At 38.4% G+C, this 26409-nt stretch overlaps 1 protein-coding gene across 3 annotated transcripts in view; it reads left to right on the top strand.

Moving 5' to 3' along the window:
* Positions 1–26368, top strand: part of taf1b (TATA box binding protein (Tbp)-associated factor, RNA polymerase I, B) — a 78039-nt gene extending 51671 nt beyond the window's left edge. Inside the window, exons 7-13 of one of the 3 annotated variants that reach the window (XM_020527453.2) lie at positions 321–468; positions 5514–5691; positions 5786–5832; positions 10837–10927; positions 12234–12304; positions 15354–15579; positions 25191–26368. In XM_020527453.2, coding sequence (XP_020383042.1) covers positions 321–468; positions 5514–5691; positions 5786–5832; positions 10837–10927; positions 12234–12304; positions 15354–15579; positions 25191–25383 — 954 coding nt within the window. In that variant the 3' untranslated portion in view covers positions 25384–26368. Of the gene's footprint in view, positions 1–320; positions 469–5513; positions 5692–5785; positions 5833–10836; positions 10928–12233; positions 12305–14367; positions 15315–15353; positions 15580–25190 lie in introns of those variants that run through there. The other 2 variants (XM_048597187.1, XM_048597186.1) reach the window with 2 other exon arrangements.
* Positions 26369–26409: the final 41 nt, after the last annotated feature.

Raw genomic sequence — 26409 nt, forward strand, 5'->3', positions numbered from 1 at the left:
TGCAGAAGGGTCTAGGCCCGAAACGTCAGCTTTCCTGCTCCTCTGATGCTGCTTGGCCTGCTGTGTTCATCCAGCTCTACACCTTGTTATCTCGAACAATATCATGTGATCATTTAGAAAATCTAATTGATGAGTATGGGCTCCATTGTTGTTTGCATCCTGTGAACATTTTGGTATGATTTTGTGTGGGCATAGTGGTAGTGGCAATCATGCCAAAAAATTGATATCACTTCTGTTTAGTGCTTTGGGATGTTTTGCTAGAATGATACTTGTTATTTCACTAACTTAATCTTCTCTCCTCCTATGCTGATCTGTTTCAGTCTATTCCATCCTATGAAGAAATTCAAAAGAAGATGCATGAACTTGCTGTATTTCTGGATATGCCTCGATTTCCTGAAATAACAGAGAAGTGTTTTCTCCATCCAGATATACTTTGTATCAAGTACTTGATAGAAGCTAACTTACCAGGTAGACATCTCCAAAACAGTACAGTTCAGAACAAATGTGGGACAGGAGAAGGATTATCAAAGCAAAGTACTTCTCTTTCCTACCTTGCCCCCACTCTGACACCAGTCTGTCATCAGTTTTATGTTTTTTCAAAAATATTGAATCCCTCGCAAAGGAAGAGTTTTGCCAAAGAGTTTTGCGAATTTTCTTTGTTTTTCCCATGAAGACTCCTAGTTGGGAAGTAATGCTTCAAATAACAGATTCAAGACCTGCCAATTCATATCTCTGTAGCAAACATAGAAGTAAGATACTGTCGATACTGGAAATCTCAAATCAAAATAAAACCAAAAGGTACTTGAAATACCCAGAACAGGCTGTATCTGCAGAGTGAGAAACGATGTTAAGCCTTTAGATTGATAACTTTGCATCAGAATTGGAAAACGCAACACAATGATGGGCCTTAACCATGGAGAGTAGGAAAGAACATCAGGGAAGATCTCCAATAGAGTGGAAGGCAGAATAGAGGAAAAAGAAGATGCTAATGAATAGTGCTCAAACAATGGGTCTAGTGGGAGAATAAATGGCAACAAGGGAATCCTTACCAAAATTGGTAGTAGTTATGACCTGAAATTGTTGAATCCACTGTTCAGTCGGATGTTAAATCAAAAGTTGAGGTTTTGTTATTCAAACTTATATTTAGTTTCACTGAAACATTTCAGGAGGGGAGGACAGTTGAGAGTAAGAGGGGCGGAGAGCTAAAATTATGGGCACCTGCAAACTTGAAATGTTCCATGAATTGGTCACCCAGTGAGCATTTGGTCTCTTCAATGTAGAGAAGAGGCTGTTGTGAGCAGAGAGCACAGTAAACTGAATTGAAAGAAGCACATGTAATTTCTATTTCACCTGGAAACTGTGTTTGCTGTCCTGGACGGGATGAGAAGGGAGGAGGTAAAATGGGAAGTGCTGAATGTCTTGCCCTTGTGTTATAAGCTGTCCTTGGGATATGAACCAGTGAATCTGAATTCTTTTCGAATACTGACGGTGAAGGAGAGGGTAAAGACATTTATAAAGTAGTGAATATTGTCATTTTGTCTGGCTGGGGTAACACAGCTGATACTCAAATTTAGCCCCATATCTCTCTGCAGAATATAGTTTTTTTTTAAAGTTGCAGGTGTTTTATTTAACATGATAAAGGTTGGAGGAATTACTTGTGTAAAATATTTAATGTACTGTACAGTGTGAAATCTATTATTTTATATAAAGTTGTACTGTTTAGGCTAGAAAGCTATCAGAATTGTAACATTCAGAAAACTTGGTGTTTCAATACTAGTTACTTAAGATTTTGCCAAGTAACAAGGGAGGGACTTGTTGCAAGGTTTTAATAGATCACTCAAAATGGTTCAAGTGTCACTAAAGAACAGTTCAAGTGCTTGCATCAGTTGAAGTTAGTAAGATATTTAGACAGGGTGATGAGCAAAGGAAAGAGCTCCATGCATAAAGAATGCTGCTCTTATCTGTGCTGGGATAAGTCCTGGGAGCTGTGGGAGTCTGGGAAGAAGTCTGTGAGCCACTAACGGTTCAGTACAACAGAGATTGGGGTTAAAGAATCCTACCACAGCCAGCATTTGCTTGTTGCAGCTGAGCATGATTAGATCTCCAGAGAAATCCAGGAGTGTTACTAGCTTGATGAAACTAGCAATGTATGACAAAGCTGAAGTTTGTGCCTGCAAATAGGCGTTGAAGTGAAGTTTTTGGGTTCCAGGCGAGTTTAGTCCCACGAAAGGAGATTGAACTACCAGATGTGAGCAGTTGTTGAGAAAGTCCAGGACAGAACTGCCATCAAAGGAGTTTCAGGGCCAGATATTCAAAAGTGACGACTTGGAATCCATTGTGAAGTTTTAATGAGATTTAATGTCCCATAGTGTCATTAACATTGTATAGTTTTTTTTATAATGGTACTAGTCCGTAGCCAAATTTTAATATAAATTTGATGGCCTGGTCTGGGATTGTAACAAGAATGAGGGTGAGTTAAGTGAGTGAAGAAAAGTTTTTTTTGAAGTATTTTCAAATGTAGTACTAAGCATTAAATTATCATCTCTTTATCTACGTCATAACTTTGCAAATGAGATGAAATCTACCTTAAGCAAAGCTGTTGTTAATACTGTTAATACCGTGGGAATATTTTTATATTCTTTCGTAGGATGGGAGTGTCATTGCCAGAACCATTATGAGTTGCCCATCCCTAATGGTCCTTGAATTGAGTGACTTGCTAGATCATTTCAGAGGGTAGTTAAGAGTTAACCGCATTGCTGTGGGCCTATCCTATGTAAAATACAGGTAAATGTAATTTCAGCCAAGCAGATAGGTTAATCATTATGCCAACCTTCCCAAATGTTGTTCTTTCCATTAGGATTTATATGACGTGGATAAAACATTAGCTCAGAGTTTACTGTCAGCAACTGCTTACCTCAAGGAAAGCCTCACTGAGAAATCCACTGATCTTTGGGGCAACAACTTTAGCTATCCGTCTTGCCATGCAGCATAGTCAAATGGGGATTAGTACTATATATGTCACTGGGCTACTAATTCAGAGGCCCAGCTTTATGTTTACTGGCATACTGGATGTCACCATTGAATAGAAACTGAACTGGCCAAGCCATATAACTACCATGGTTACAAGAACAAGTCAGAGTCTAGGAATTCTGTTGTAACAACTTGCCTATGCTGTCGCCAATGCCTGTCCATTTGCTTGAATGAGTGCAACTCCAACAGCACTCAGGAAACCCAACATCATCCAAGAAAAAACAGCCTGCATCCACCACCTTCAACATTTACTCCCTTTTTACCACTGATGCACAGTGGCAGCACTCTATACTATCTGCAAGGTGCACTGCAGTAATTCACCAAGACTCTCCTGATTGCATTTTCCAAACTGGTGACTTCTCAAAAGGACGAGGGGAGCAGTTGCATGGGAACACCACCATGTACAAGTTCGCCTTCAAGTATGCACCATCCTGACTTGGAACTATATCTCTGTTCCTTCACTGCCACTGGCTGAAAATCCTGGAATTCCCTTCCTTCTGCACAGTGAATATACCAACAACCCATGGACTGCAGTGGTTCAAGACCACTACATTTTCCAGGTAAATTGGGGATGGGCTAAAAATGCTGGCCAAGCCATCAATGCCCACATCCTATGAACAAATAAAGAAAATGCTTAATGCTGTGGTGACATCGGTCTAGATCACGCCATAGTAGCTAATGGAATTTGAATGCAACCTGGAATATAAAACTTCTCTGCAATGGTGACCATAACAACTATTATTGATGGTTATGAGATCTATCTAATTCACTTAATTTCTTTGAGGGAAGAAAATCTGTCATCCTTATCTGGTCTGGCCCACATGTCACTGTAGACCCACAGCAATGTGGTTAACTTTTAACTGCCCTCTGAAATGACCTAGCAGGTCACTCTGTTCAAGGACTGTTAGGGATGGGCAACAAATAATGGTCCTGGCAGTGACACTCACATCCTACTAAAGAGTATGAAAAATATTCCTACCGTAGATTTAAAAGAGACCTAAGAGACAACTTTTTCACACATAGGGTGGTGCGTGTATGGAATGAACTGCCAGAGGAAGTGGTGGAGGCTGCTGCAATTAGAACATTTAAAAGACATCTGGATGGATATATGAATAGGACGGGTTTAGAGAGATATGGGGCAAATGCTGGCAAATGGAACTAGATTTATTTAGGATATCTGGTAGTCATGGATGGGTTGGACCAAAGGGTCTGTTTCCATGCTGTGTACATCTCTGTGACTCTGACTCTACATAGAACTGCAGTGATGGTCATTAGCCAATCACATTAACGAATTCTCAAAAATGTAAAGCACTAAAATGTGTAATCACTTTTTAAAAATTTACGTAGGTCAAAGATGCGGATGTAGATGTGGGGTGAAGGTAGAAAGCTTCTACAACAGTATTTAAAAATTGAATTAAACCTAATGATTAATCTTAATGACAACACTTAATGCTTCACAAATATAAAATTATGTTTTCAGGTGCCAGATCTGTTTCTCATAAATAGCTATTGCTCAGATTAGGTCACCTTTTCTAAAAAAAAAAAAAAAATTCCACCTGATTGAACAAGAATCTTTTTGAATGTGGTTTTTTTATTGCTAGAGGAAAGGGAAAATTCTCACCAATAATCAGTTTCACTGGTTGCTGGCTTGGCAAGAGTGGCCACAGTATAACTATTGACGGAATAGATCGCAAAGTTAGGACTAATGCATTAATCAGACACTTTGCTAAATCCTGAAGTTGTATACAGTTTCAGAGAACTAATAACAGCTAATTGCTGTCAAAAACCACTTTTAAATCTAGACCAATACTTCTCTACCCTTGTAGTCTGTACAAAAGTATATATTTGTGCATTGAAGTCACGTGATAAGATGCACACCAAGAATTTATTATGTAGGAGGATGAGCTTGTTAAATCTTTTATGGTTTTGGATGAGTGAAGATGTTAGCTCCATAATAGTAAGCAATCCAATTTTGCTGTGACTGTCACATACTCTAGCAGATTCTTTGTTATGCCTTCCATTACAGTTGTTAAGGCTAGTTGGCACCAGTCAATCTTGTTTACGTTTATTACTGTTTACAGTCATTAATACTGAAAGGCTGGCTCTCATAAGACCAGTGCAAACTAATCTAACTGATCTGTGCCTGTTTAGCCTAAAGCTGGAAACAAATCTTGCCATCTTTTTCGTGTTTATTCTTAAACTGTTCAGTTAAACATGAATTGCTGATACAGGTGAAACATGTAATTACATTGATACTCAAACCAGTTTAACTGGTTAAAAAAACATAAGGGAGGATAGGTAATCTCTCTTTCCCAACCCCCCAATCCTCTTCCAAAGAAGGATCACAAACATATCTCATTTTAAGACTTTTATTGTAACTTTAAGGATTATCAGAGTTGAAACAGTATTTGAGATGACAGCTCCCACTAAGTAAGTAGTGTTTCTTTTCCTATCTTGATTTATTTTTGGTGATCCCAAATCAGAGAACATGCATATCTGGATAAGAAGATTGGTGAAGAAAATGGGTATTGGAGAAGTGGACTTTCTGACCTATCACCCATTGTCTAGAAGAGCAAAGATGGTCAAGTATGAAGTTCAGGCTGCAGCAGTAATTGTGATTGCCTTGAAACTGCTGTTTGTTCTTAATGATAAACATGAGTGGTAAGTCACTTGATGTATCTAATTAAATATTGAAGATGGTACAGACCACTGATTGCTTTTTAAATATTTTGTAATTTTTTTTATTATTTAACAGGTTGCTATCTAACAGAGCGAAAGAGATAAACAAACAAAACAGTGAAGGTATTTAATTATGATTGTTGTAAAATATGTGAATCTATCTAGTTTTATGGGTAATCATGGAAAAAGGGATTTTATCATTCATTTGAAAACTATTTTAAAAATAGAGCAGCTTGACAGTACAGTTTCTGCATTTTATTATTTAACATTTAGTTATAGGTTCATAGAATAGTATAGCACGGAAAAGGTTATTGGGTTCCATCTACTAACGAGCAAGCCAGTTAGTCCCAAGGCTTCATTCTTCTCGTTTATCCCACATATTTCTTCTCTAAGTATTTATGCAGTTCTCCTTTGCTAAAGGCAACTGTTGAATCTGTATTGAACACCCTATGAGACGGCACATTACAAATCCACCCACTTCTTGCGATAAAAACTTTTCCTTATGAAACCACTGCCATGCATTAAATCTTTGCATTCTGTTTACTGATTCTTCAGCCCTTGGAAAATATGCCTCTATATTTATATGTTTATGACTTTAAACACTGCTAGTAAGAGGCCTTTTTGGCTCCACAGGAAGTGATCCCAGCTTCACCAATGTTTTAATGTAACTGTAGTCCCTCATCTTTGGAACTATCAGTAAGTATCTTTGATGTTTTATTCAAAGTTTTCACATCCTTCTGAAGTGTGGTGCCTAGAATTGCACATTAGCTCAGCCCCAGCCGGAGTATTGTGTTTTATATGAATTTAATGTAACTTCTTGGCTTTTGTAATCTGTGCCTCTAGTTATTAGCGAAGGATTTTAGTTAGTTTGTTAATCTGCCCTGCCACTTTGAATTATTTGTGCACAGGCATTCCCAGATGTCTCTGTTCTTGTATTTGCTTTAAAACGGTACCGTTTAGAATGTAAAAACCGAAAGAACTGCAGATGCTATAAGTCAGGAACAAAAACAGAAGTCGCTAAGAAAGCTCAGCAGGTCTGAGGAAGGGTCACCAGACTCGAAATGTTAACACACTATTTTTTCTTCACAGATGCTGCCAGACTTGCTGAGCTTTTCCAGCAACTTCTGTTTTGTTCCATTTAGAATGTATCATCTTTCCTCATTCTTCCTGCCAAAATGTATCACCTCCCACTTTTCTGTTCAGTTTAATGTATCATGTGCCCACCCAATCTGTCAAACCTGTTTGTTCTTTTAAAGTCTAGTGTTATTTTTCTCCGCTAATCTCCCCATTCAGTCATTAATTTGGATCAAAAACAGCAGTGGTCCTAAGTACTGAACCTTGAGGAAAACTGCTGAATAACTTCCAGTTTAATAAAGAGGAGTTGCCACTTCTCTCTCCTCGTCCAGCCTCTTCCATAAGCCAAATTTATTATAATGTTGCTATTGACCCTTTTACTCATCTCCAACAAAAGAAAATATAACCATCGCTTCTTATCTCCTGCTGTCCAGGAGATAATTGCAAGGGCATAATCATATCTTGTGCAGGAGGGTCCCTTTTTAGCTTCAGTTCATTCAGTAGTCATCTAGTCTAGAGAATGTCATCTGGTAATTGTGATTCGCTCTTGAATTATCTTTGTGCATTAGTCTTTTATGCAATGGTAAACAACACATTCTTATGGTGATTTGTCCTTTAGTTATTTCTCCGTGGGAAGTAAATATTGGCTATATTTGTTTACAAATACAATGAGAAAGGAACACATGGAGTCACTTAATTGTAAACTAACTACTTAAAGGCACCAAAAATCAGAGGAATAGCAGAACCTATAACCGTCACTGGAGGAAAGAGTAATAGGAATACCAATAGAACTCAAAACTGACAAGGCCATTTGGAATGATGTCTTGCACCCCAAGGTCATAAAAAGTGGCTGCAGAGATAATGGGAGACAACAAGGTGCAGAGCTGGATGAACACAGCAGGCCAAGCAGCAGCATAGGAGCAGAAAGGCTGACGTTTCGGGCCTAGACCCTTTTTGGCCTGCTGTGTTCATCCAGCTCTGCACCTTGTTGTCTCGGATTCTCCAGCATCTGCAGTTCCTACTATCTCTGCAGAGATAATTGATTGGTTGTAATCTTCTAAATTCATTAGAATATGGAAATGAGGTAGCAGATTTGAAAACTACTAATGTAGAAACTCTTCTCAAGAAAGCAGCAGGAAATTAGTGGTCAGTCGTCCAATGTCTGTCATAAGAAAAGTGCTAATATTGGTTATTAAAGAGGTAGTAGTAGAACAACTAGAAAATCATGAATCGATCAGGTAAAATCAATGTGGTTTTATGAAAGGAAGATTGTGTTTGACAAATTTATTAGAGTTCTTTGAGAATATAACAACTGGAGTGGATGAAAGGGAACAAGTTGATACAGTGCACTTGGATTTCCAAAAGGATTTCACTAAAGTGCCACAAGAAGTTAGCTACATGAAATAAGAACTTGTGGTATAGAACATCGAACATAGACCAGTACAGTACGGTACAGGCCCTTTTGCCCACGATGTTGTGCCGAACTTTTACCCTAAACCTAGGGTAAAAGGTTTAAGGTCTATCTAACCTCCACTCCTACCTTATACTATCATCCATATGCCTATCTAATAGCCGCTTAAATGCCCCTAATGAGGCCGACTCCACTACCTTCTCCAGCAATGCATTCCACGCCCTTGCCACTATCTGAGTAAAGAACCTACCTCTGATGTCTCCCTATATCTACCTCCACTCACTTTAAAACTATGCCCCCTCATAATAGCTACCTGCACTCTGGGAAAAAGTCTCTGGCTGTCCACTCTATCTATACCTCTGATCATTTTGTACACCTCTATCAAGTCACTTCTCATCCTTCGTCGTTCTAAAGAGAAAAACCCTAGCTCTCTCAACCTTTCCTCGTAAGAACTTGTATCGATTTGAGGCAACAACGTGGTAAATGTCGTCTGGACATTTTCCAACGCTTGACATCTTTGTTGTAATGAGGGGAGCAGAACTGAATACAATACTGCAGATGTGGCTAAACTAACAGTTAGTTAGCGTGGCTAACTAACAGTAAACAGAGGGTCAGGCTGAATGCGACATTTTCGATTTGACAAATTGAAGGAGGTGGTGATAATAACATTTAACCCAGAGACCCAGGTTAATATTCTAGGGACAGGGTCTCAAATCCTGTAATGGTGGACAGTGCAATTTGAATACAATAAAAATCTAGAATTAAAAACTAATCTAATAATAACCATGTAACCACTGTCAATTATTTTAGAAACCCATCTGGTTCACTGATGTCCTTTAGGGAAGGGAATTTGCCATCCTGACCTGGTCTGGCCTGCATTAGTGTGGCCTACATGTAACTCCAGACCCATAGCAATATGGTTGACTCTTAATTGCCCTCAGAAATTACCTGATTAATCAATCAGTTGAAGGGCAACTAGAGATAGGCAACAAATGCTGTAATCTGTAGTGAGTGGAACTAGGTCAGCCAGTTGGATCTCATAGAATATGAGTTCCTTGATTGAGGCTGTTAACCTGGTCCAATCAGGGAGCCCTGGCTAACATATAAACAGGAGTGTCAGGGGTTCTGTTTGCTCTAGGTGCTGGCTCTGAGCTAGCTGGGTCAGTGTCGTGTACTATGCACGTGTAAATAAAGGATGACTTTGTGGAGTTATTTCACAGTGATGCCCATATTCCATACAAGAACAAAAGAAAACTAGTGGAGTTCCACAGGGGTCAGTGCAGGGGCCTCGACAATCACTATATTAACGACTTGGATGATATTAAAACAGCTTGGACAAATGTGAAAAGGATGAACTGTACTGTAGCCAAATGTGCTGACCATATAAAGTTGGGTGTGAAAGCAAATTGTTTGGAGGTCTCAGTCTGCAAAGGCATACGGGTAGGTTAAGGAAGTGAGCAAGAATTTGTCAGATGGAGTATAATGTGAGAAAATATGAGGTTCTCAATTTAGGTTGCGAAAATGGAAAAGCAGAATATTATCTACATGGCTGCAGAGTGTAGAAGGATCTGGGTGCCCTTGTGCCTGAATTGCAAAACATCATCAGAGAGGTAAAACAAGTGATTAGTAGGGCAAACAGAATATTTGTCTCTGCATGGGGAATGGAGTATAAAATTACGAATGTCTTGCTAGCACTGTACAAGGAATTGGTGATACGACGTCTGAAGTACTATGTGCAACTTTCCTCCCCTAACTGAAGAAAGGACATACTTGCATTAGTGGAAGTTCAAAGAAAGTTTACTAGGCTGTTTTGTGGGATGAGGGATTTGAGAAAAGGTTGAGGATGTTGGCCCTACATGCACTAGACTTCAGAAAAATGAGAGGTGATTTTAATGAAACATAAAATTGTGAGGGGACCTGACAGGCTAGATGCTGCAAGGGTATTCCCTCAGCGAAGTCTAAGTCTAGCAACAACTGTTTCAAAGTTGCAGGTCTCCTTTTTAAGATTAGGATGAAGAACTTCTTTTCTGTCTGAAGGTTGTTAGAGTTTGACATTTTTACCTAATAAGCAGTGAGGGCTCAGTCATTTTATATATTCAGGGCTGAGTTAGACAGATTTTTAACAGTTGTGGGGTAGATGGGAAAATGGAATTAAGGCCACAATTGGATCAGGTATGGTCTCACTGAATGGTACAGCAAGTAGCCAAATAGTGTACTCCTCATACTTTTACGTTCTTGCAAACTTTAAGGTTAACTTTATTAACACATGATCAGCTGGTATGGACTGAAGCCCAGGGGATCAATATTGATTAGCATGCATCTGCGAGTGAACTAACAATCCTGGTTCATCTGTTGTAAAATAATTCATTGGTAATTCAGCCAAAATGGCAAATCTTAAAATTGTTTGTACATATTATTGGTATGGGAAATAAATGTTTTATATTGATTTTACCAACTTGTATCTAGTGCTTTGCCCTTGAAGAGTGTAAATTACTTAATTTCTAAAATTAAAAGAATCATGATAATTTAAAATAAAATCAGGAGAAATTCAGAGCCAATCCTAGTAAGTCAGAAAAAGGATAGGGTACTATTTCAGGTGTCCACCTACATTAAACTTTTTCTCTGGTTTGTATTATTGTTAGGTGTTAAGGTCTTTCAATTCAAAAAATGGTACATGGTAATGAGAAACAGCTTGGACGAACGTGAAAAGGAAGCGGAAGACCAGGCAGCCAGGTATAATTATGATTACTTTTATATAAGGTTTACAGTGTATTTTTTATTTGCCAGTTACAGAATATTTATAAAATGCAGTAATACCACTCTGATTGTAAATATCATACAGCTCGGTTAAATCTGGGATCCCTATCAAAGGTCTGCTCAAAAGATTGACCAGAAAAGTAAGCTTTCAGCGTAAAATTGAAAGTATCTCAATCTAGCTGCTGTAGGAAGAATGAGAGTGAGGTCACCCAAAACCTGACGGACAACATGAGTTTACAACTTATTTGAACAGCTAGGAGGAAAATAGTGAAGCAAGAAATGGGTAGTGAGAGAGTTCCAGAGGGAATCTCAAGATGACTGAATCATCTATCATCATAAGATAAGACAAGAGATTTAAATGTCAATAGCATGACCAATATGAAAGCTGCTGGTTGAAAGAAATGGGAGCAGTGATTATGATCTGAAATTACTCAACTTAATGGTGACGTAGTAAATAAAAACTGAAAGAACTGTGGATGCTGTAAATCAGGAACAAAAACAAAGTTGCTGGAAAAGCTCAGCAGGTCTGACAGCATTTGTGAAGGAAAAAAACATAGTTAACGTTTCAGGTCCGGTGACCCTTCTTCAGAGGAAGTTCTGAGGAAGGGTCACTGGACCCGAAACGTTAACTCCGTTTTATCCTTCACAGATGCTGTCAGACCTGCTGAACTTTTCCAGCAACTTTGTTTTTGTTCAATGTTGAGGTCATTGATTCAACAAAGTCCTGTTTTGGCTTTGAGTTATATTGATCCATGATCCTATTAGATGATTTTGAGTTGCAACTCAAGTTGTTGAGATTTTTTTAAATAAGGTATTGCCTCAGGAAAAGATTGGCTTTATAAAATTCCACTGAAGTGATGATGAACCATATCTGTCAGTTTTGGTAGTGGCAGTCGTTGATTTCAAACTATCTCATCAAAGAATGTGGAGTGTCAATTGGTTTTTACTGACTATTGAATTGCCAAGTAACTCTTCCACAAAGAAGGAGCTTTAAAAACATAGCCTTCATGTCTTGTTAAATTATTTGTTGTTAGATTATATATTTACATGTAAATAGAAGACATCTGACTGTAAGAATGATTCATGTCCCAATGGGAAATAAGTGAGTAGTATTAACATTGTCCAGCAGAAATGCATTTATTGTTGGTTACTTATAAATTAAAGAGGAAGAATGGTGATAGATGACAATGATGGATTTTCTAATGGGGTAAATTTTGTTATGAAATAAATTTATAGTGTGTGTCGGAAAAACTACTGCTAAATTATAGATTGGGTTTCACAGGCACTTGTGGAAATGTGAAAAGCCACTATTCTTTTCTTTAAAAGACAAGTCGGTGATCTACAAAAAGAAACGTAAGTAGATTTTTTTTTAGGTTTTGTACTTGTTATAAAGTTTTTTTTTGAAAGGTAGAAGCTTTTTCTGTAACTTTAAATGCATGAGATGAATGTAGGATCTTGGGGTGTTTTGGGACTATAGAGTTAGAGAGTTTATACACTAGACTATAGAGATTAGAGTTAGGGTTGTAATGGCTTCTAAAGATAAGGGAAAGACCCAGAATATAAAACTAACTATCTACCACAATGAACACTTCTATTCAGCCCTCAATTGTGGCTACTTGGGGAAGTGGTGAAGCATATTAGTTCTGGAGCGGCATGGTGACTCAGTGGTTAGCATTGCTGCCTCACACAGCGCCAGGGACCCAGGTTCAATTCCACCCTCGGGTGACTGTTTGCACATTCTGCCCGTATCTCCATGGGCTTCCTCCGGGTGCTCCGGTTTCCTCCCACAGTCTAAAGATGTGCAGGCTAGGTGGATTGGCCAAGCTAAATTGCCCGTAGTGTTCAGGGTTGTGTAGCTTTGGTGAGTTATAGGGGGAATAGGTCTAGTTGGGATGCTCTAAGGGTTGGTGTGGACTTGTTGGGCTGAAGGGCCTGTTTCCACACTGTAATCTATCACTATGATCTATAATATATTATTCTAGTAAGACATGTCTTACTGAGTCTGGGGCTAATTAAGTGTTGTTCCGTCAAAATGGACTTGAAGCTTGATATTGCTCCAAGTTTACTCCTCTTGTGAAGATGCTAACTCTTACATACAAAAAAAAATAGGTACCGAAGAGAAAATCATATGACCTCTCAAACCTGATCTGCTATTCAATTAGATCATGGCCAATGTATTAGGGTTTCGAATTCCATATTCCCACCTTCTCTCAGTAATCCTTGATTCCCCTGCTTCCCAAGAATCTGTCCAGCTCTGTCTTTAAAATATTCATGACCTCGCCTTCACTGCCTCCTGATGCAGAGTTCCAAAGTCTCTCAACTCGGAGAATAAAATTCTCCTCATCTCTGTCTTGAAAGTGCCCCCTTGTTCTGGACTGACCCACAAGAGGACATCTCCTTTCCATGTCCAGCCTGTCAGATCATTCAGGATCTTATACACATCAGTCAATTCACCCTTCACTTTTCTAGACTTCAGTGGAAATAAGCTCAGCCTGACCAACCTTTCCTCATAAGACAACTTGCTCATTCCAGGCATTGATCTATTAAATATTGTCTGAAATGCCTCCAGTGCATTTTCATTCTTCCTTTAAATAAGGGAGACCAAAACTGCACAAAGTATTTAAGGTTTGGGTCATCAAGCCCTGTATAACTGAAGAATATAATACTTATCTTTATGCTCAATTCCTCTCATAATAAAGGATAGCATTCCATTAATCGCCTTGATTGCATACTGTACCTACATACTGATGTTTTGAGTTGTTTGCCAGAAAAATTTAAATCCCACTGCACTTCAGAATTCTATAATTGTTCTTCATTTAAGCAATAATCTGACTATTTATTCTTCCTGCTGAACTAAACAACTTTACATTTGCCCACATTGGCCAAATCTTTGCCCAATCCTTGTCATTATGGAGACAGGATGTCAGGTGCTATTTATTTATTTCAATGTGAGTTATCAATTTGTTTACTTTATGAATGCTACAAGCATTCAGATGTGGGGCATTTAGTTTGTCCTTTTGTTATCTTTTTAGCATCTTGATTATCAGTGTATTCCTAGGTTTCTTTCTATCTGTCCCTTCCTGCCTTTCTCTAATCCTCATTTTCTGTGTTACTATTTTCCTTCCTTATCTCATCTGTACTCTTTAATATACCACAGTGTTCCACATTGATCCCTTGCCCCTGCAATCTATTTTGTATTGATTTGCAAGATAGAACTTCTAAATGATATCTTGCTTGCTGATGACAACTTGTGAGAACCTGGAAAGAGTATTAGTGCAATTTTGGACTGTGGGGGGCTCTTGGGCGCTCTGGACTCGTGCTTCATGACTGATATCCATGTGCAAACTTTCTAGCAGGGTTCATTAGCCATTAGTAAAGAAGAAACATGCTAGTTGTTTATTTTCCTCACCCACCAGACTATCCCTCGCCCAGAAGATTTGAACTCACTGAAAGCGGTACTACTACTGCCCTGGCTGATCTCAACACAGACTGGAGAACAAGCCTTTTGCTGCCTTATGGCTTTGTGCTATGTCATGTGATCTACTTACTCACTGCCCACTGAGGGAAGTGTTGACTTGAATGTGTTTGAGACTGGAGCAAGGAATGAATGTCAAAGGTTAAAATGCAAAGAAAAAAAAAATTGAACACACCACAAACTTGACTATTTTTGGTTTTGACAGAAGTTGGACCATTATGCTTGTGGGAAGCAGGATGATCATATAAAAATCATGAGACAGTGTGCATTAATTTTGAGACACTATTTTTAAGCACAAGCAGGTGGACTTTGGGAAACTCAGCAGCTTAAACGGGTGAGTGAGCTGTATTCATAAGCAACATGGCTTGTGGGCCAACAGGAACAGGAATGTTGTTCCATTACAACAAACCACCCAGTATATCTCCTTACTCTCAATCACACAATCTTCCTGGTTCTCCTTCCTCCGAAATCAGGATTCCCTTTCTCTGGTCTGGACCAATCCCTACAATTTTTCAGCTGTCGTTACACCTATTTGTTCTCATGGACTTTAGCCATGTGAAGTAGGCCTCTGACTCAAAAGCCCATCAGCCTAACAACCAGACTTCCCAAGGGTGGGATCACCCTATAGAAAGGAAAAAAATAAAGGAGTTTTGCATTTGGTTTCTTGGGGCATTCGGGAAATATTTTTTCCAGGGTTTTCTGCCTCTCAGCAGCTACAACCTGACCAAAACTACCCACCATCCCCTACCAGCTACAGGCTAAAATCAGTACCAAGGCATCTGAAATCTGGATTTTATCCCATAACTTGTGAGAAAAAGAAATTACAAGATTTTGCAATGGTTCAGTAGCCAGGAATTATCACTTAAACTGGAAGATAAGACTCACGGTTTAAAAAATAAAATGTTTAATTTTTAAAATTTATTTTAGGTATGATCCACAGTCTTAAGAAGCAATTTATTAGACTCACTGGTTCCCATCAAACAGGGGAAAAGGAAAGACCTTCCAGTTTCAAATTCAATTGGAGTGAAGGCAACTTAGAGAGACCATGCTTTCGTGAAGACAGCCTAAAAGAATATGATTATGAAAAAAGTAAAAGGATCAGAACTGTCAATGATCGCTACTGGGTCAGTTGTCTAAAAATTTGCAGAGAGAAGTATGTATTTGTTTTTATTCCAAGAAAGCTTAACTTGTATTTGAGAACTCCTAGTCTCCTGAATTTCTAGTTTTAAGAAATTGCCATTAAATTTCTGATTTGCGAATTAATGAGCGATACCATATATAGTTTTTACCAGACCATATTATAGTTTTAATATAATTTGAAAGGTAAAAAGCTAGAACATATTTTTCTGTGTAGAAAAGGGCTTTAATATTCTATAAGTTCATAGTGAAAAAGTTCTCAAAATTCTTATTGTCTTTTCACAAAAGCAGAATAACCGGACAATTATTGTTTATGGGAGCCTACTGTGTTCAAATTGATTGCCATGTTTCCTACATTTTACTTGCATTACTGAGGTGACTGCATTCCGAGAGTACCTGTTTAGCTGGGAAGCATGTTGACATGGCTTGGATTCATGAAAGGCACTGTTAAAGCGAGTCCTTTTTTTAAACTTATACACTTGGCAAACATTCTGTAATGAATGTCAGTAGAAGTGATCTATATTTTTGTATTTTTCATAATATATCCCAATGATTGAATGTAATGTTAGTTACTAAATGTCTTGAACTGTGCCTTGGTTATATGGCAGATAAAAGGTAAACAGTGTTATATTACAAGGGTTTTGTTATGCAGGTACATTCTGAATGAGTTAGAATTTTCTAGCCAATTGTGCTAGGAATGCTAAAATTACACACATCTTAGAATATAGATACTTCCCAAGTACTGTTATGTTGTTTTGTACAAAAATTTTGCACCAAGACAAAATTGAGTAAATTTAGAAGTAGCTGTTTAGTACATTAAAGCTGTACCATATTAAGGAATAAAATGAATAGAGTTAAAATAAAACGTTTAATAAATACTACACAATATATCATGTAACATCTTTTATTGGAATATAATGAATGTAAAATGTAGGTTTTTATATTTATTTCTTCTGTTGAACCAGTGTTTTGTTTGCACTTGAGCTCTGGTCCTTATTATTTGCCTTTCCACTGCCCAGTTCAGTGCAGTTCCTCTATTTACATTATAAATTTCAGCTCATGCCTGTTCTGTTTTCACAGTTGAATTAGTTTTAGTGTCCTAATTCCTCCTTGTAAGGTTAACTAAAGGATTGTAAAAAAATGTTTATGTAACTCCTGAAATAAATTAATGGTTTGTTCTATATTCTTTCATACTATATGGGTATCATTGGCAAAGCTAGCATTTCTTGCCATCTCTGATTACCCTTGAGCTGAGACTATAGCAGAGGGCAATTCAGAGTTGACCACATTGTATCTCTGGAATAATGAATGTGACTTGGTAAGATTAGCAAATTGTCTTCCCTAAAGGCAATACAACAACTGATGATAGCTGTCATGATCTTGTCCTTGGAACTGGATGGGGGAGAAGGGACGGCCAGTTGAAACAAAGGTTTCCAAAGGATCAACAAGAATTTTAAGTAGCCTAAATGTAAACAGAACAAGGCAGGGAAGCACGGAATAGAATAAATTAACAGAGGACAAATTGGTGACAAAGGATTAAATAGAGTTACAGAGCAAGACTTTAAAAATTTCATAGACATAAACTGAGAAGAAATAAGCTAAAATAAGTTAAAATGTCTGCATAGCAATAACGAAATAAGAGAGCTGGAGAAATCACATGCTAGGAGTACTGTCGTAGGGATAGCTGACACATGGTTACAAAGAAATCAGGACTGGGATATTTTAAGTTATAACATATTTAGAAAGAATACAGAAGGAAAGTGAGTGGTGGAATATCTTTTTATATTAAGGATAACAACAGCAGAAAAAGAAAGGGACATAACTAGCTACAAGACAAATATAATCTGTATGGTCAAGAGACAAAAAAACAGGATTAATCACACTAATAGATGTAACCTTTAGATCACCTAATAATGGAAGGGAAGTGGTAGAAGCAGGATGCAGCAGACAAATTAGAGAACCAAGTAATAAAACATCAAATACTAACCATGGGGGATTTCAATAAACTTAATATTTATTGGACAAAAGAGGGAGTAAAGGGGAACAGGGAATGGAGTTTCTACAATGAGTATAAGATTCCTTTCTAACTGAGTATGAAAAGACTAACAAGAGAAGATTCACCATAACCAGATCTAATAGATCTGGGGAGACAATGGCCCAATGGTATTATTGTTAGACTACTGCTAACCTCAGCTAATGTTCTGGTGACCTGAGTTCAAATCCTGCCATGGCAGGTGGTGGAATTTGAATTCAATGAAAATAATCTGGAATTAAGGGTGTAATGAAGAGAATAAATGAAACTGCATGATCGTTGTCTTGGTTTTGCTCTTTGCAACTGGATTCTCAGCTTTCTGACCCTTAGGCCACAATCAGTGAGGATAGGTAACTGCACCTCCTTCACAATAATGCTCAACACTGGAGCCCCCCCAAGGATGCGTCCTCAGCCCTGTACTGTACTCCCTGTACACCCATGACTGTGTAGCCAAATTCCAAACGAACGCCATCTACAAGTTCGCTGATGACACCACTGAATCAAAATACAGATGGGAGATAGAGGGCTTGGTGACACGGTACAATGAAAACAATCTGTCTCTCAACATCGGCAAAACCAAAGAACTGATCATCGACTTCAGAAAGAAAGGAGGAGAACTGGCCCCATCTACATCAATGGAACTGAGGTTGAGAGAATGAAGAGCATCAAGTTTCTCGGAGTGAAAATAACTGATGACCTGTCCTGGGGATCCCATGTAAATGCGACAGTCAAGAAGGCACAACAATGCCTCTTCTTCCTCAGGCAGCTCAGGGAATTTGGCATGTCCATAAGGTCCCTCACCAACTACTACAGTTGCACCATTGAAAGCATACTGCCCGGGTGCATAGCGGCCTGGTACGGCAACTGCTCTGCCCAGGACTGTAAGAAACTACAGAAGGTGGTGTGCACTGCCCAGACCATCATGGAAGCCAACTTACCATCCATGGACTTCATTTACACGGCTCACTGCTGCTGAAAGGCGGCCAACATCATCAAAGACCCATCGCGGTCTGGTAATGATCTCCTACAACCTCTTCCGTCAGGCAGAAGATACAGAAGCCTGAACACACACACAAGCAGCGTTTTTTTCAGCCGTTATCAGACTGTTGAATGGACTCTAGCCTGCAATGTAACCTGTATGCCTCGACGTCTTTTTGATTTGTACATCCTTTGCTTGCTGTGATCTGCCTGTACCACTTGTAAACAAAGCTTTTCACTGTATTTCGATACACAAAATCAATCAACCATTGTCAAAAAACCCATCTGGGTCACCAATGCCCTTTAGGGAGGAAAATCTGTCATCCTTATCTGGTCTGGCCTACATATAACTCCAGACCACAGCAATTTGGTTGACTGCCTGGGCAATGGGGCTGGACAACAATATTGCCAAAAAGCAGCATAGAACACCAATGGGAAAATTTAAAACCTTGTTCTGCAGGCACAGAAAAATGGTCTTCTGCTAAAAGAAAGGAGAAAACTAAACACGCGTAAGACTCCATGAATCAATAAAGATTTGTGGGTTAGAAAAGAGGTATATATTAAGCACAGGGACAGCAGAAGAGTATGTGAAAAGAGGGAATTGAAAGTGAGTAGAAGAGAATTCACTTTGAAAAGCAAAGAGAAACTATGAAAATAAATTATCATGGAACATAAAACAAATAGTAACATTTTTTAATGCTTCAATTAAAAAAAGGCGGTTGTAGTGGAACAAACCTTTGAGAGAGATAGAACAATAACACAGGTATGTTAGAGAGATGGGAAAAATGTTCTGTTTTAGTCTTTATCAATAAAAGAGGACGGGTAGACGAGACAGTTGAATGATAAGTGCACATAAAGTTGAGAAATAAAAGATGCATGAATAAACTGAACAAGCATGAAGAAGATAAAAACCCTAGACTGGATGGATTGCATTCATATGCCTTAAAATAATCTCAGTGAAGGATACCAAAGTCATTCCTACGTATAGTTACAATTCATTGGGAAAAAGGATCTATTGCCAGATTACTGGCAGATAGCTAATGTAATTCATGTATTTGAGAAGAAGAACAAAAATGTTTCTGGGAAGTTATAAACCAATCAACTTGGCTGGTTGGAAAGATACTGAAATCCTGCCTAAAGGGCAGAACAGAAGACCATCTAGAAACAAGAAAAAATTACAATGAACAATTAACATTTATTTCAAAGAAGAAAATCTTGCTTGAACAATCTTAGAGATTTTTGAGGAGGTAACAGAATCTACAATGACCATGCAGTGGATATAGTTGATCCGAATTTTCAAATGCCCTTCAGTAAGGTGCCTATAATAGATATGTTCGTAAGATCAGAGAATGAAGAGACAGGGGATAGGTGGCAAAACGAGTTGCTAGCTAGTTTCAAGACAAGCAGAGAGACGTAGAGTACAGGGTAGTTATTATTGTTGTAATCCACAGGGATCAGTGGTCCTTTTATTTATTCACTGGATGAGGGCGTCGCTGGCTAGGGCAGCACTTATTGCTCATCCCTAATTGCCCAGAGGGCAGTTGAGAGTCAAAACACATTGCCATGGGTCTGGAGTCATGTGTAGGCCAGACCAGGTAAGGATGGCAGTTTCCTTCCCTAAAGGACATCTATGGGACCATAGGTATCACAAGTTACATTTGAACATGTGAGGGAGTTCCAGGATTTTGACCCGACACTGAAGGAGTGGTGAGTTGCTTGGTGAGTTGCTCGGTGACTTGGAAGAGAATTTTCAGGTGGTGGTGTTCCCATGTATCTGCAGCCCTTATCCTTCTAGATGGAAATTTTTTTGGTTTTAGAAGGTACTGTCTAAATAGATTTGGTGAATTTCTGCATCTGCTACATACTGCTGCTTTTGCTTCTTGGTGGTAGAAGAAAGAATGAATCTTTTTCGATGTGGTTCCAATAAAGTGGGTTGCTTTGTCCTGGATGGTGGCAGACTTCTTTATTATTGTCAGCACTGTTGTAAAACAACAAGACTGATAAACCTACAAGGAAAAGCTAGACAAGTGTATACAAGAGAAGCAAATAGAGAGGAGTTGTTGTAAACCTAGATCAGGAAAAATTGCTGTTAAAGGTACATCTTTGAAAAGTATTTCAGTATTTGCTGCTGATAGACCGTTATACTGCACGTTTCGGATGAGATCTTTAGATTTGCATTGATGCAAAACTTGTATTATGAAGCCACGTGAAATAAATTTAAGCAAATGATTTGAAATTATCTCATATTCATGTGATCCTGCAGAACTGCAAAAGCTTTTTAAGAGATAGACACAATGTCAGCCTATTTTCCTCAAATTTTAAAAAAACTCTTTGCAGGAAACTTAATAAAGTGCCAAACTATCAAAGTGGCCAATCATTTTACTTTTCTCATTGCTGTTGGGGTGCATATCAGCTTTCTATTAATGGTCAGCAATGTGGCTTATCATTTGCTTAGTTGAGTCAGTCTCATCTGGTAATTGCAGTACAGCAAAAATAGTTAGAAATAGATATCATAAATTTTACCTCTGCTTGTATTGCTGCTACACTCTGAAGTCTGCCCTACAATATTAATAAGAAAGTTCCAAGTCATAGAGATGTACAGCACGGAAACAGACCCTTCAGTCCAACTTGTCCATGCTGCCCAGACATCTTAAATTAATCTAGTCCCATTTGGCTCATATCCCTCTCAACCCTTCCTATTCATGTATCCATCCAGATGCCTTTTAAATGTTGTATTCGCTTCCACCACCAACTCTGGCAGCTCGTTCCATACTCGCACCACCCTCTGTGTGGAAAATGTTGCTCCTTAGGCCCCTTTTAAATCTTTCAGCTCTCACCTTAAACCTTTGCCCTCTAGTTTTGGAATTCCCTGACGAAAAGACCTTGGCTATTCACCTATCCATGCCCCTCATGATTTTATAAACCTCTATAAGGTCACGCCTCAGCCTCCGACACTCCAGGGAGAATAGCCCCAGCCTATTCAATCTCTCCCTCTGGCTCAAAACCTCCAACCCTGGTGACATCCTTGTAAATCTTTTCTGAACACTTCCAAGTTTCACAACATCCTTTCTATAAGAGAGACCAGAATTGAACGTAGTATTCCAAAAGCAGTCTAACCAATGTCCTGTACAGCCACAATGTAACCTCCTAACTCCTATACTCAATGCACTGACCAATAAAGGCAAGCATACCAAATGCCACCTTCACTATCGTACTTGCCTGCAATTCCACTTTTTAGGAACTATGAACCTGCACTCCAAGGTCTCTTTGTTCAGCAACATTCCACAGAACCTTACCACTAAGTGTATGTCCTACCCTGATTTGCCTTTCAAAATGCAGCACCTCACATTTATCTAAATTAAACTCCATCTGCCACTCCTCATCCCATCTGATCTAGAGCCCGTTGTACTCTGAGGTATCGACTACACCTCCAATTTTGGTGTCATCTGCAAACTTACTAACCATGCCTCCTATGTTCACATCCAAATCATTTATATAAATGAAAAAAAGCAGTGGACCCAGCGCTGATCCTTGTGGCACACCGCTGGTCACAGGCCTCCAGTCTGAAAAGCAACCCTCCATCACCACCCTCTGTCTCCTACCTTCAACGCTGTTCTGTAGCCAAAAGGCTAGTTTTCCCTGTATCCCACGTGATCTAACCTTGCTAACCAGTCTACCGTGAGGAATCTTGTGGAATGCCTTACTGAAGTCCATATAGATCACGTCCACCACTCTGCCCTCATCAATCCTCTTTTGTTACTACTTCAATAAACTCGATCAAGTTAGTGACACACGATTTCCCACACACCAAGCCATGTTGACTGTCCCTAATCAGTCCTTGCCTTTCCAAGTGCATGTAAATCCTGTCCCTTCGGATCCACTCCAACTTGCAGAAATGCCAACAAAAGAACTTATTCAATTAAGAGTTGGTCCACAATGTAAAATCAGTAGTTGAATATTCTTTTAAGCTAAGACAATTACTTAAGAATTGTATGTATTTAATTTATGTCTGTAATATGATTTGTGATTGATGACAATTCAATATCCAGGTGGAACCTAGCAATTTCTAGACCTAGATCCAGAATGATAGTCCTGGCACACTGGAGAGCTCAGGTCAATAAAATATATTTTTTTATGTACAAGTTCAACAAATGCATTCAAGCTGGATTTGATTTTTTAAAAAGTGGCTTTAATTGAAGTACGTTTTTTTTTAAGCCTAAATATCAATGGCAGCTTCTGGTCATCTTCTTTCTTTTTAAAAAATAACCTTACATTCACGTTAGCAGTGTCTCATTTTTCAAACCACACCTGAAGGTATTATTTTTAAGTTGCCCCCTATTTTTCTCTTTCACATTTACTTTAATTTTTATTCCATTGACATGCATTTTTAACTCAATTATTGTAATATTTGTGCATTGGCTTCAAAATATTTTGAAGTGTAGTGGTTTGACATGTTGTCTATTTTGACACTGAAGGATGTTGATATGATTTATATTTTAAGTTAAATGCAGCTTGCAAAGGTTTACAATTGCCACGCAGCCAGAGTGGGAAGGAAGGATACATATTGAAATGAGACAAATCAATGTGAATTGTAACTATTTGCACATCTAACTGAGTCACTAAATGTCAACTGATTTATCCAAGTTCCTTGTTGGCCCTATTCATTTAGGGGACACTGGAAGATATTTTCCCAGGTACTCTTTTCATGTGCAATGAAACCTCTGGAGACGAGCAACCCTACTGTCAAACCCTGGAGAGAGTCTGGGTCAGCGAGAGAGACAAAAATAAAAATCTTGCTCAGTTTTATGTGAGGTCTGTAAAAGGAGATAAGGGTTTGATAAATCAACTTGTTTAACATATACCTGGTTGAAGAAAGCTAGGGAACGGGATATCCATAAAGAGTGAATGTTTATTCCCTGTTTGTGTGTATTCTATACAATCATGAAATGTTAATGACAGAATGGAGAAATGTGCAGCAATTTTACAAATCAAGTTGTGTATTGGTGCAAGAAAGTTATAAAGGGACATAGACTAGTGGGCCATAATACATAAAATAACAGCAGAAAATGCCATTCGTACTCACCACATCCAGCAGCGTTTGTAGAGAAACAGACCTGAGTCATTGATTCCCAGAGCCTTCCTAGAATTTTCTGACTTTTTTTTGCATTTCCATCATCTGCAATATTTTTCTTTCATTTCAGAGTGGTGAGGCAGCTTGATGTTTACTCCCTTAATCTTGGGAGGTAATCTGATTGAAGTATTTAAAATTATTAAGGAATTTGATTGGATTAATAGAGTGCAACCATTTCACCTGGTGGTGAATACAGATATAAGGAATTTAACCTTAAAATTAAAGCTGGGTCATTTTGCAGTGAAATCAGCAATTCATACAAACATTAATGGAAATCTAGAATGGACTACCTCAAAAAGGCAGTAGATATTAGCTCGGTTCACATTTTCAAGGCTGAGTTTGATAGGTAACAGTTAAATTAGGGTATCAAGGATATATAACAAAGGCAGTAAATGGAGTTAAGACACAGATTGATTATAATTTAAATTGAGTGGTGGAACAAACTTGGTGGGGGGGTTGCTATATGGTCTGTTTCTTTTCCTATGTATCTAAAATTATATCAAACTAAGGTGAGATTTATTACGATTGCTATTCCATACATTCACTAAATAACTATAGTACAAAGCACTTAGTAATTACCCTGGGTCAGGCTGTTGTTTAATCTGTTATGGGCAATAAGTGCAAACATCAGTTCAATAGAATCCAATTATGGAGGAGCCAATGAAGGACACTCTCCAGCAGTCCTGAGTTTAGAACACAAATGTTGAAATTTTGCTTTAGAATGGTGATTTAGCAAAATCATAGAAATGAGAGCATGTGTGGACAAATATTGGGACTTGAATCTTCCTAATTTATTTGCATAAATGGGAGGCTCACATAATAAATGCCTGTTTTATAAAATGCATTGCAAAATGTCACCTTTAACTGTAGGGATCTAGTTGTAGATCTAGAGGAGATTAGCAGCATACAAGTCTTCCTTCTTTGCTAATTGGAAAGGTTCCAAGAGAAGTAACATTGCCAGTTTCAAATCAGCTGGTGTGCTAAATTGATTGTCTATGAAGAAAGACAAAGGATGCTCTGGTATATCGGGTGGCACTGTGGCTCAGTGGTTAGCACTGCTGCCTCATGGCGCCAGGGACCCGGGTTCGATTCCACCCTCGGACAACTATCTGTGTGGAGTTTGCATGATCTCTCCTGTGTCTGCATGGGTTTCTGCTGGATGCTTTAGTTTCCTCCCATAGTCCAAATATGTGCAGGTTAGGTGGATTGGCCAAGCTAAGTTGTCCCTGGTGTTCAGGGATGTGTAGGTTAGCCACAAGAAATGCAGATGGGTCTGGGTGGGATGATCTTCGGAGGGTCGGTGTGGACTTGTTGGGCCAAATGGCCTGTTTCCATACTGTAGGGATTCTATTCTATAGTAGGGATGGCTTGTTCACAGATGGGGGATTTGGGATGAAGGTCATTCTAATATTGAAGTTAAGTCTTGGCCTTTTACCTTTTTAATTCTCTGTTTTTAAAGAATGCATATCTTTTTCCCCCTTGTCAGATCCTGCGGACACTTAACTAAGTCTGAAGAAGAGTATTTTCCTGGAAGTTATCTGTTTGTCCTAAAATTGTTCTCCTTCCTGCTTGGAGTGGAGTTCTCCATGCTACATTTGGAGGTGTGTCAGTTGGAACATAGACTCTTTAATTTACGAGAAGCACTGAAGCCAAAAAGAAAATGCAAGAAAACTAAATAATAATGGGTTCTACAAAGAAAGATGATGACATGGCACAAACAACTCTGGAGTCTGAAATTGACGCTGTTGCACTGTTTTTACTGTAGTCGTTCAACTTTTACCTAAATCATTTTTATAAAGCTGACTTAAAAGTGTTGCTCTCGTTATTCAAATAATATTTACTTTGGAAGTAAAAATAGGCAAATAGGAATAACCAAATGTACCTTTACAATGTGCAATATCAACTTCCAGTGAGATTGTTTCAGTAAGATTATTTTAAGTTTGTTAAGCTTAACATCAGTGAAATTTCTGTTACTTATTTTGGCTGTTTGTGGTAAGGAGCTCACATTTCCAAACCTGTTTTCCAAAGCAAATTACATCATTACGCAATATTAATTGTCATAATGAATATACCTTTATTAAACCAGTCTGATAAAAATGCATTGGTATACAGATTCTCCTACATTTCAGTATTTTTGTGCCAAGATGGAACATTGTTGTTTGACTCAGTTATAATTGTATCAACACTTTCATAAAGTATTTTGAAGAACTTCGTGTTTAATATTTATATTTGTTTGACAGTATGTTATTTCAGTATTGCTGAAATAAAGACATCTTGTTGAATCTTTTCATCTTACACTCACCGGGATAATTCACAAGAATACAAAACAACATTTATATGGCATGAAAGGAAAATGCTAATTAATTGGCAAGCGACCTCTGGTTGGTAGGGGTGTTACCATGAAAAATGCATTGCTGCTGATTGACGGTTAACTGCCAAACTTTGTTTAATTTTTAAACTGAGCAGGTTGCCTGGTCAGGGCATTGCCCTGAGAAAAGAAGCAACAAATGACAATCACCCATCTTGTTGAGGTGAAATGAGTGAATTGTTCTGAAGAATGCAAGTCAAAAAGTTTCGACTAAGTGTCTTTTTCAGCAATACTTAAATATTTCTCCTAAATGTAATAATGACATTTATTCAATAAAGTTATTGATTTTTATAACACTTCAACTGAGCTATATTTGTCTCTTGCTGGCTTTGACGTT

The sequence above is a fragment of the Rhincodon typus genome, chromosome 5 (assembly GCF_021869965.1).
Source record: "Rhincodon typus isolate 14 chromosome 5, sRhiTyp1.1, whole genome shotgun sequence".
Classification (NCBI taxonomy): domain Eukaryota; kingdom Metazoa; phylum Chordata; class Chondrichthyes; order Orectolobiformes; family Rhincodontidae; genus Rhincodon; species Rhincodon typus.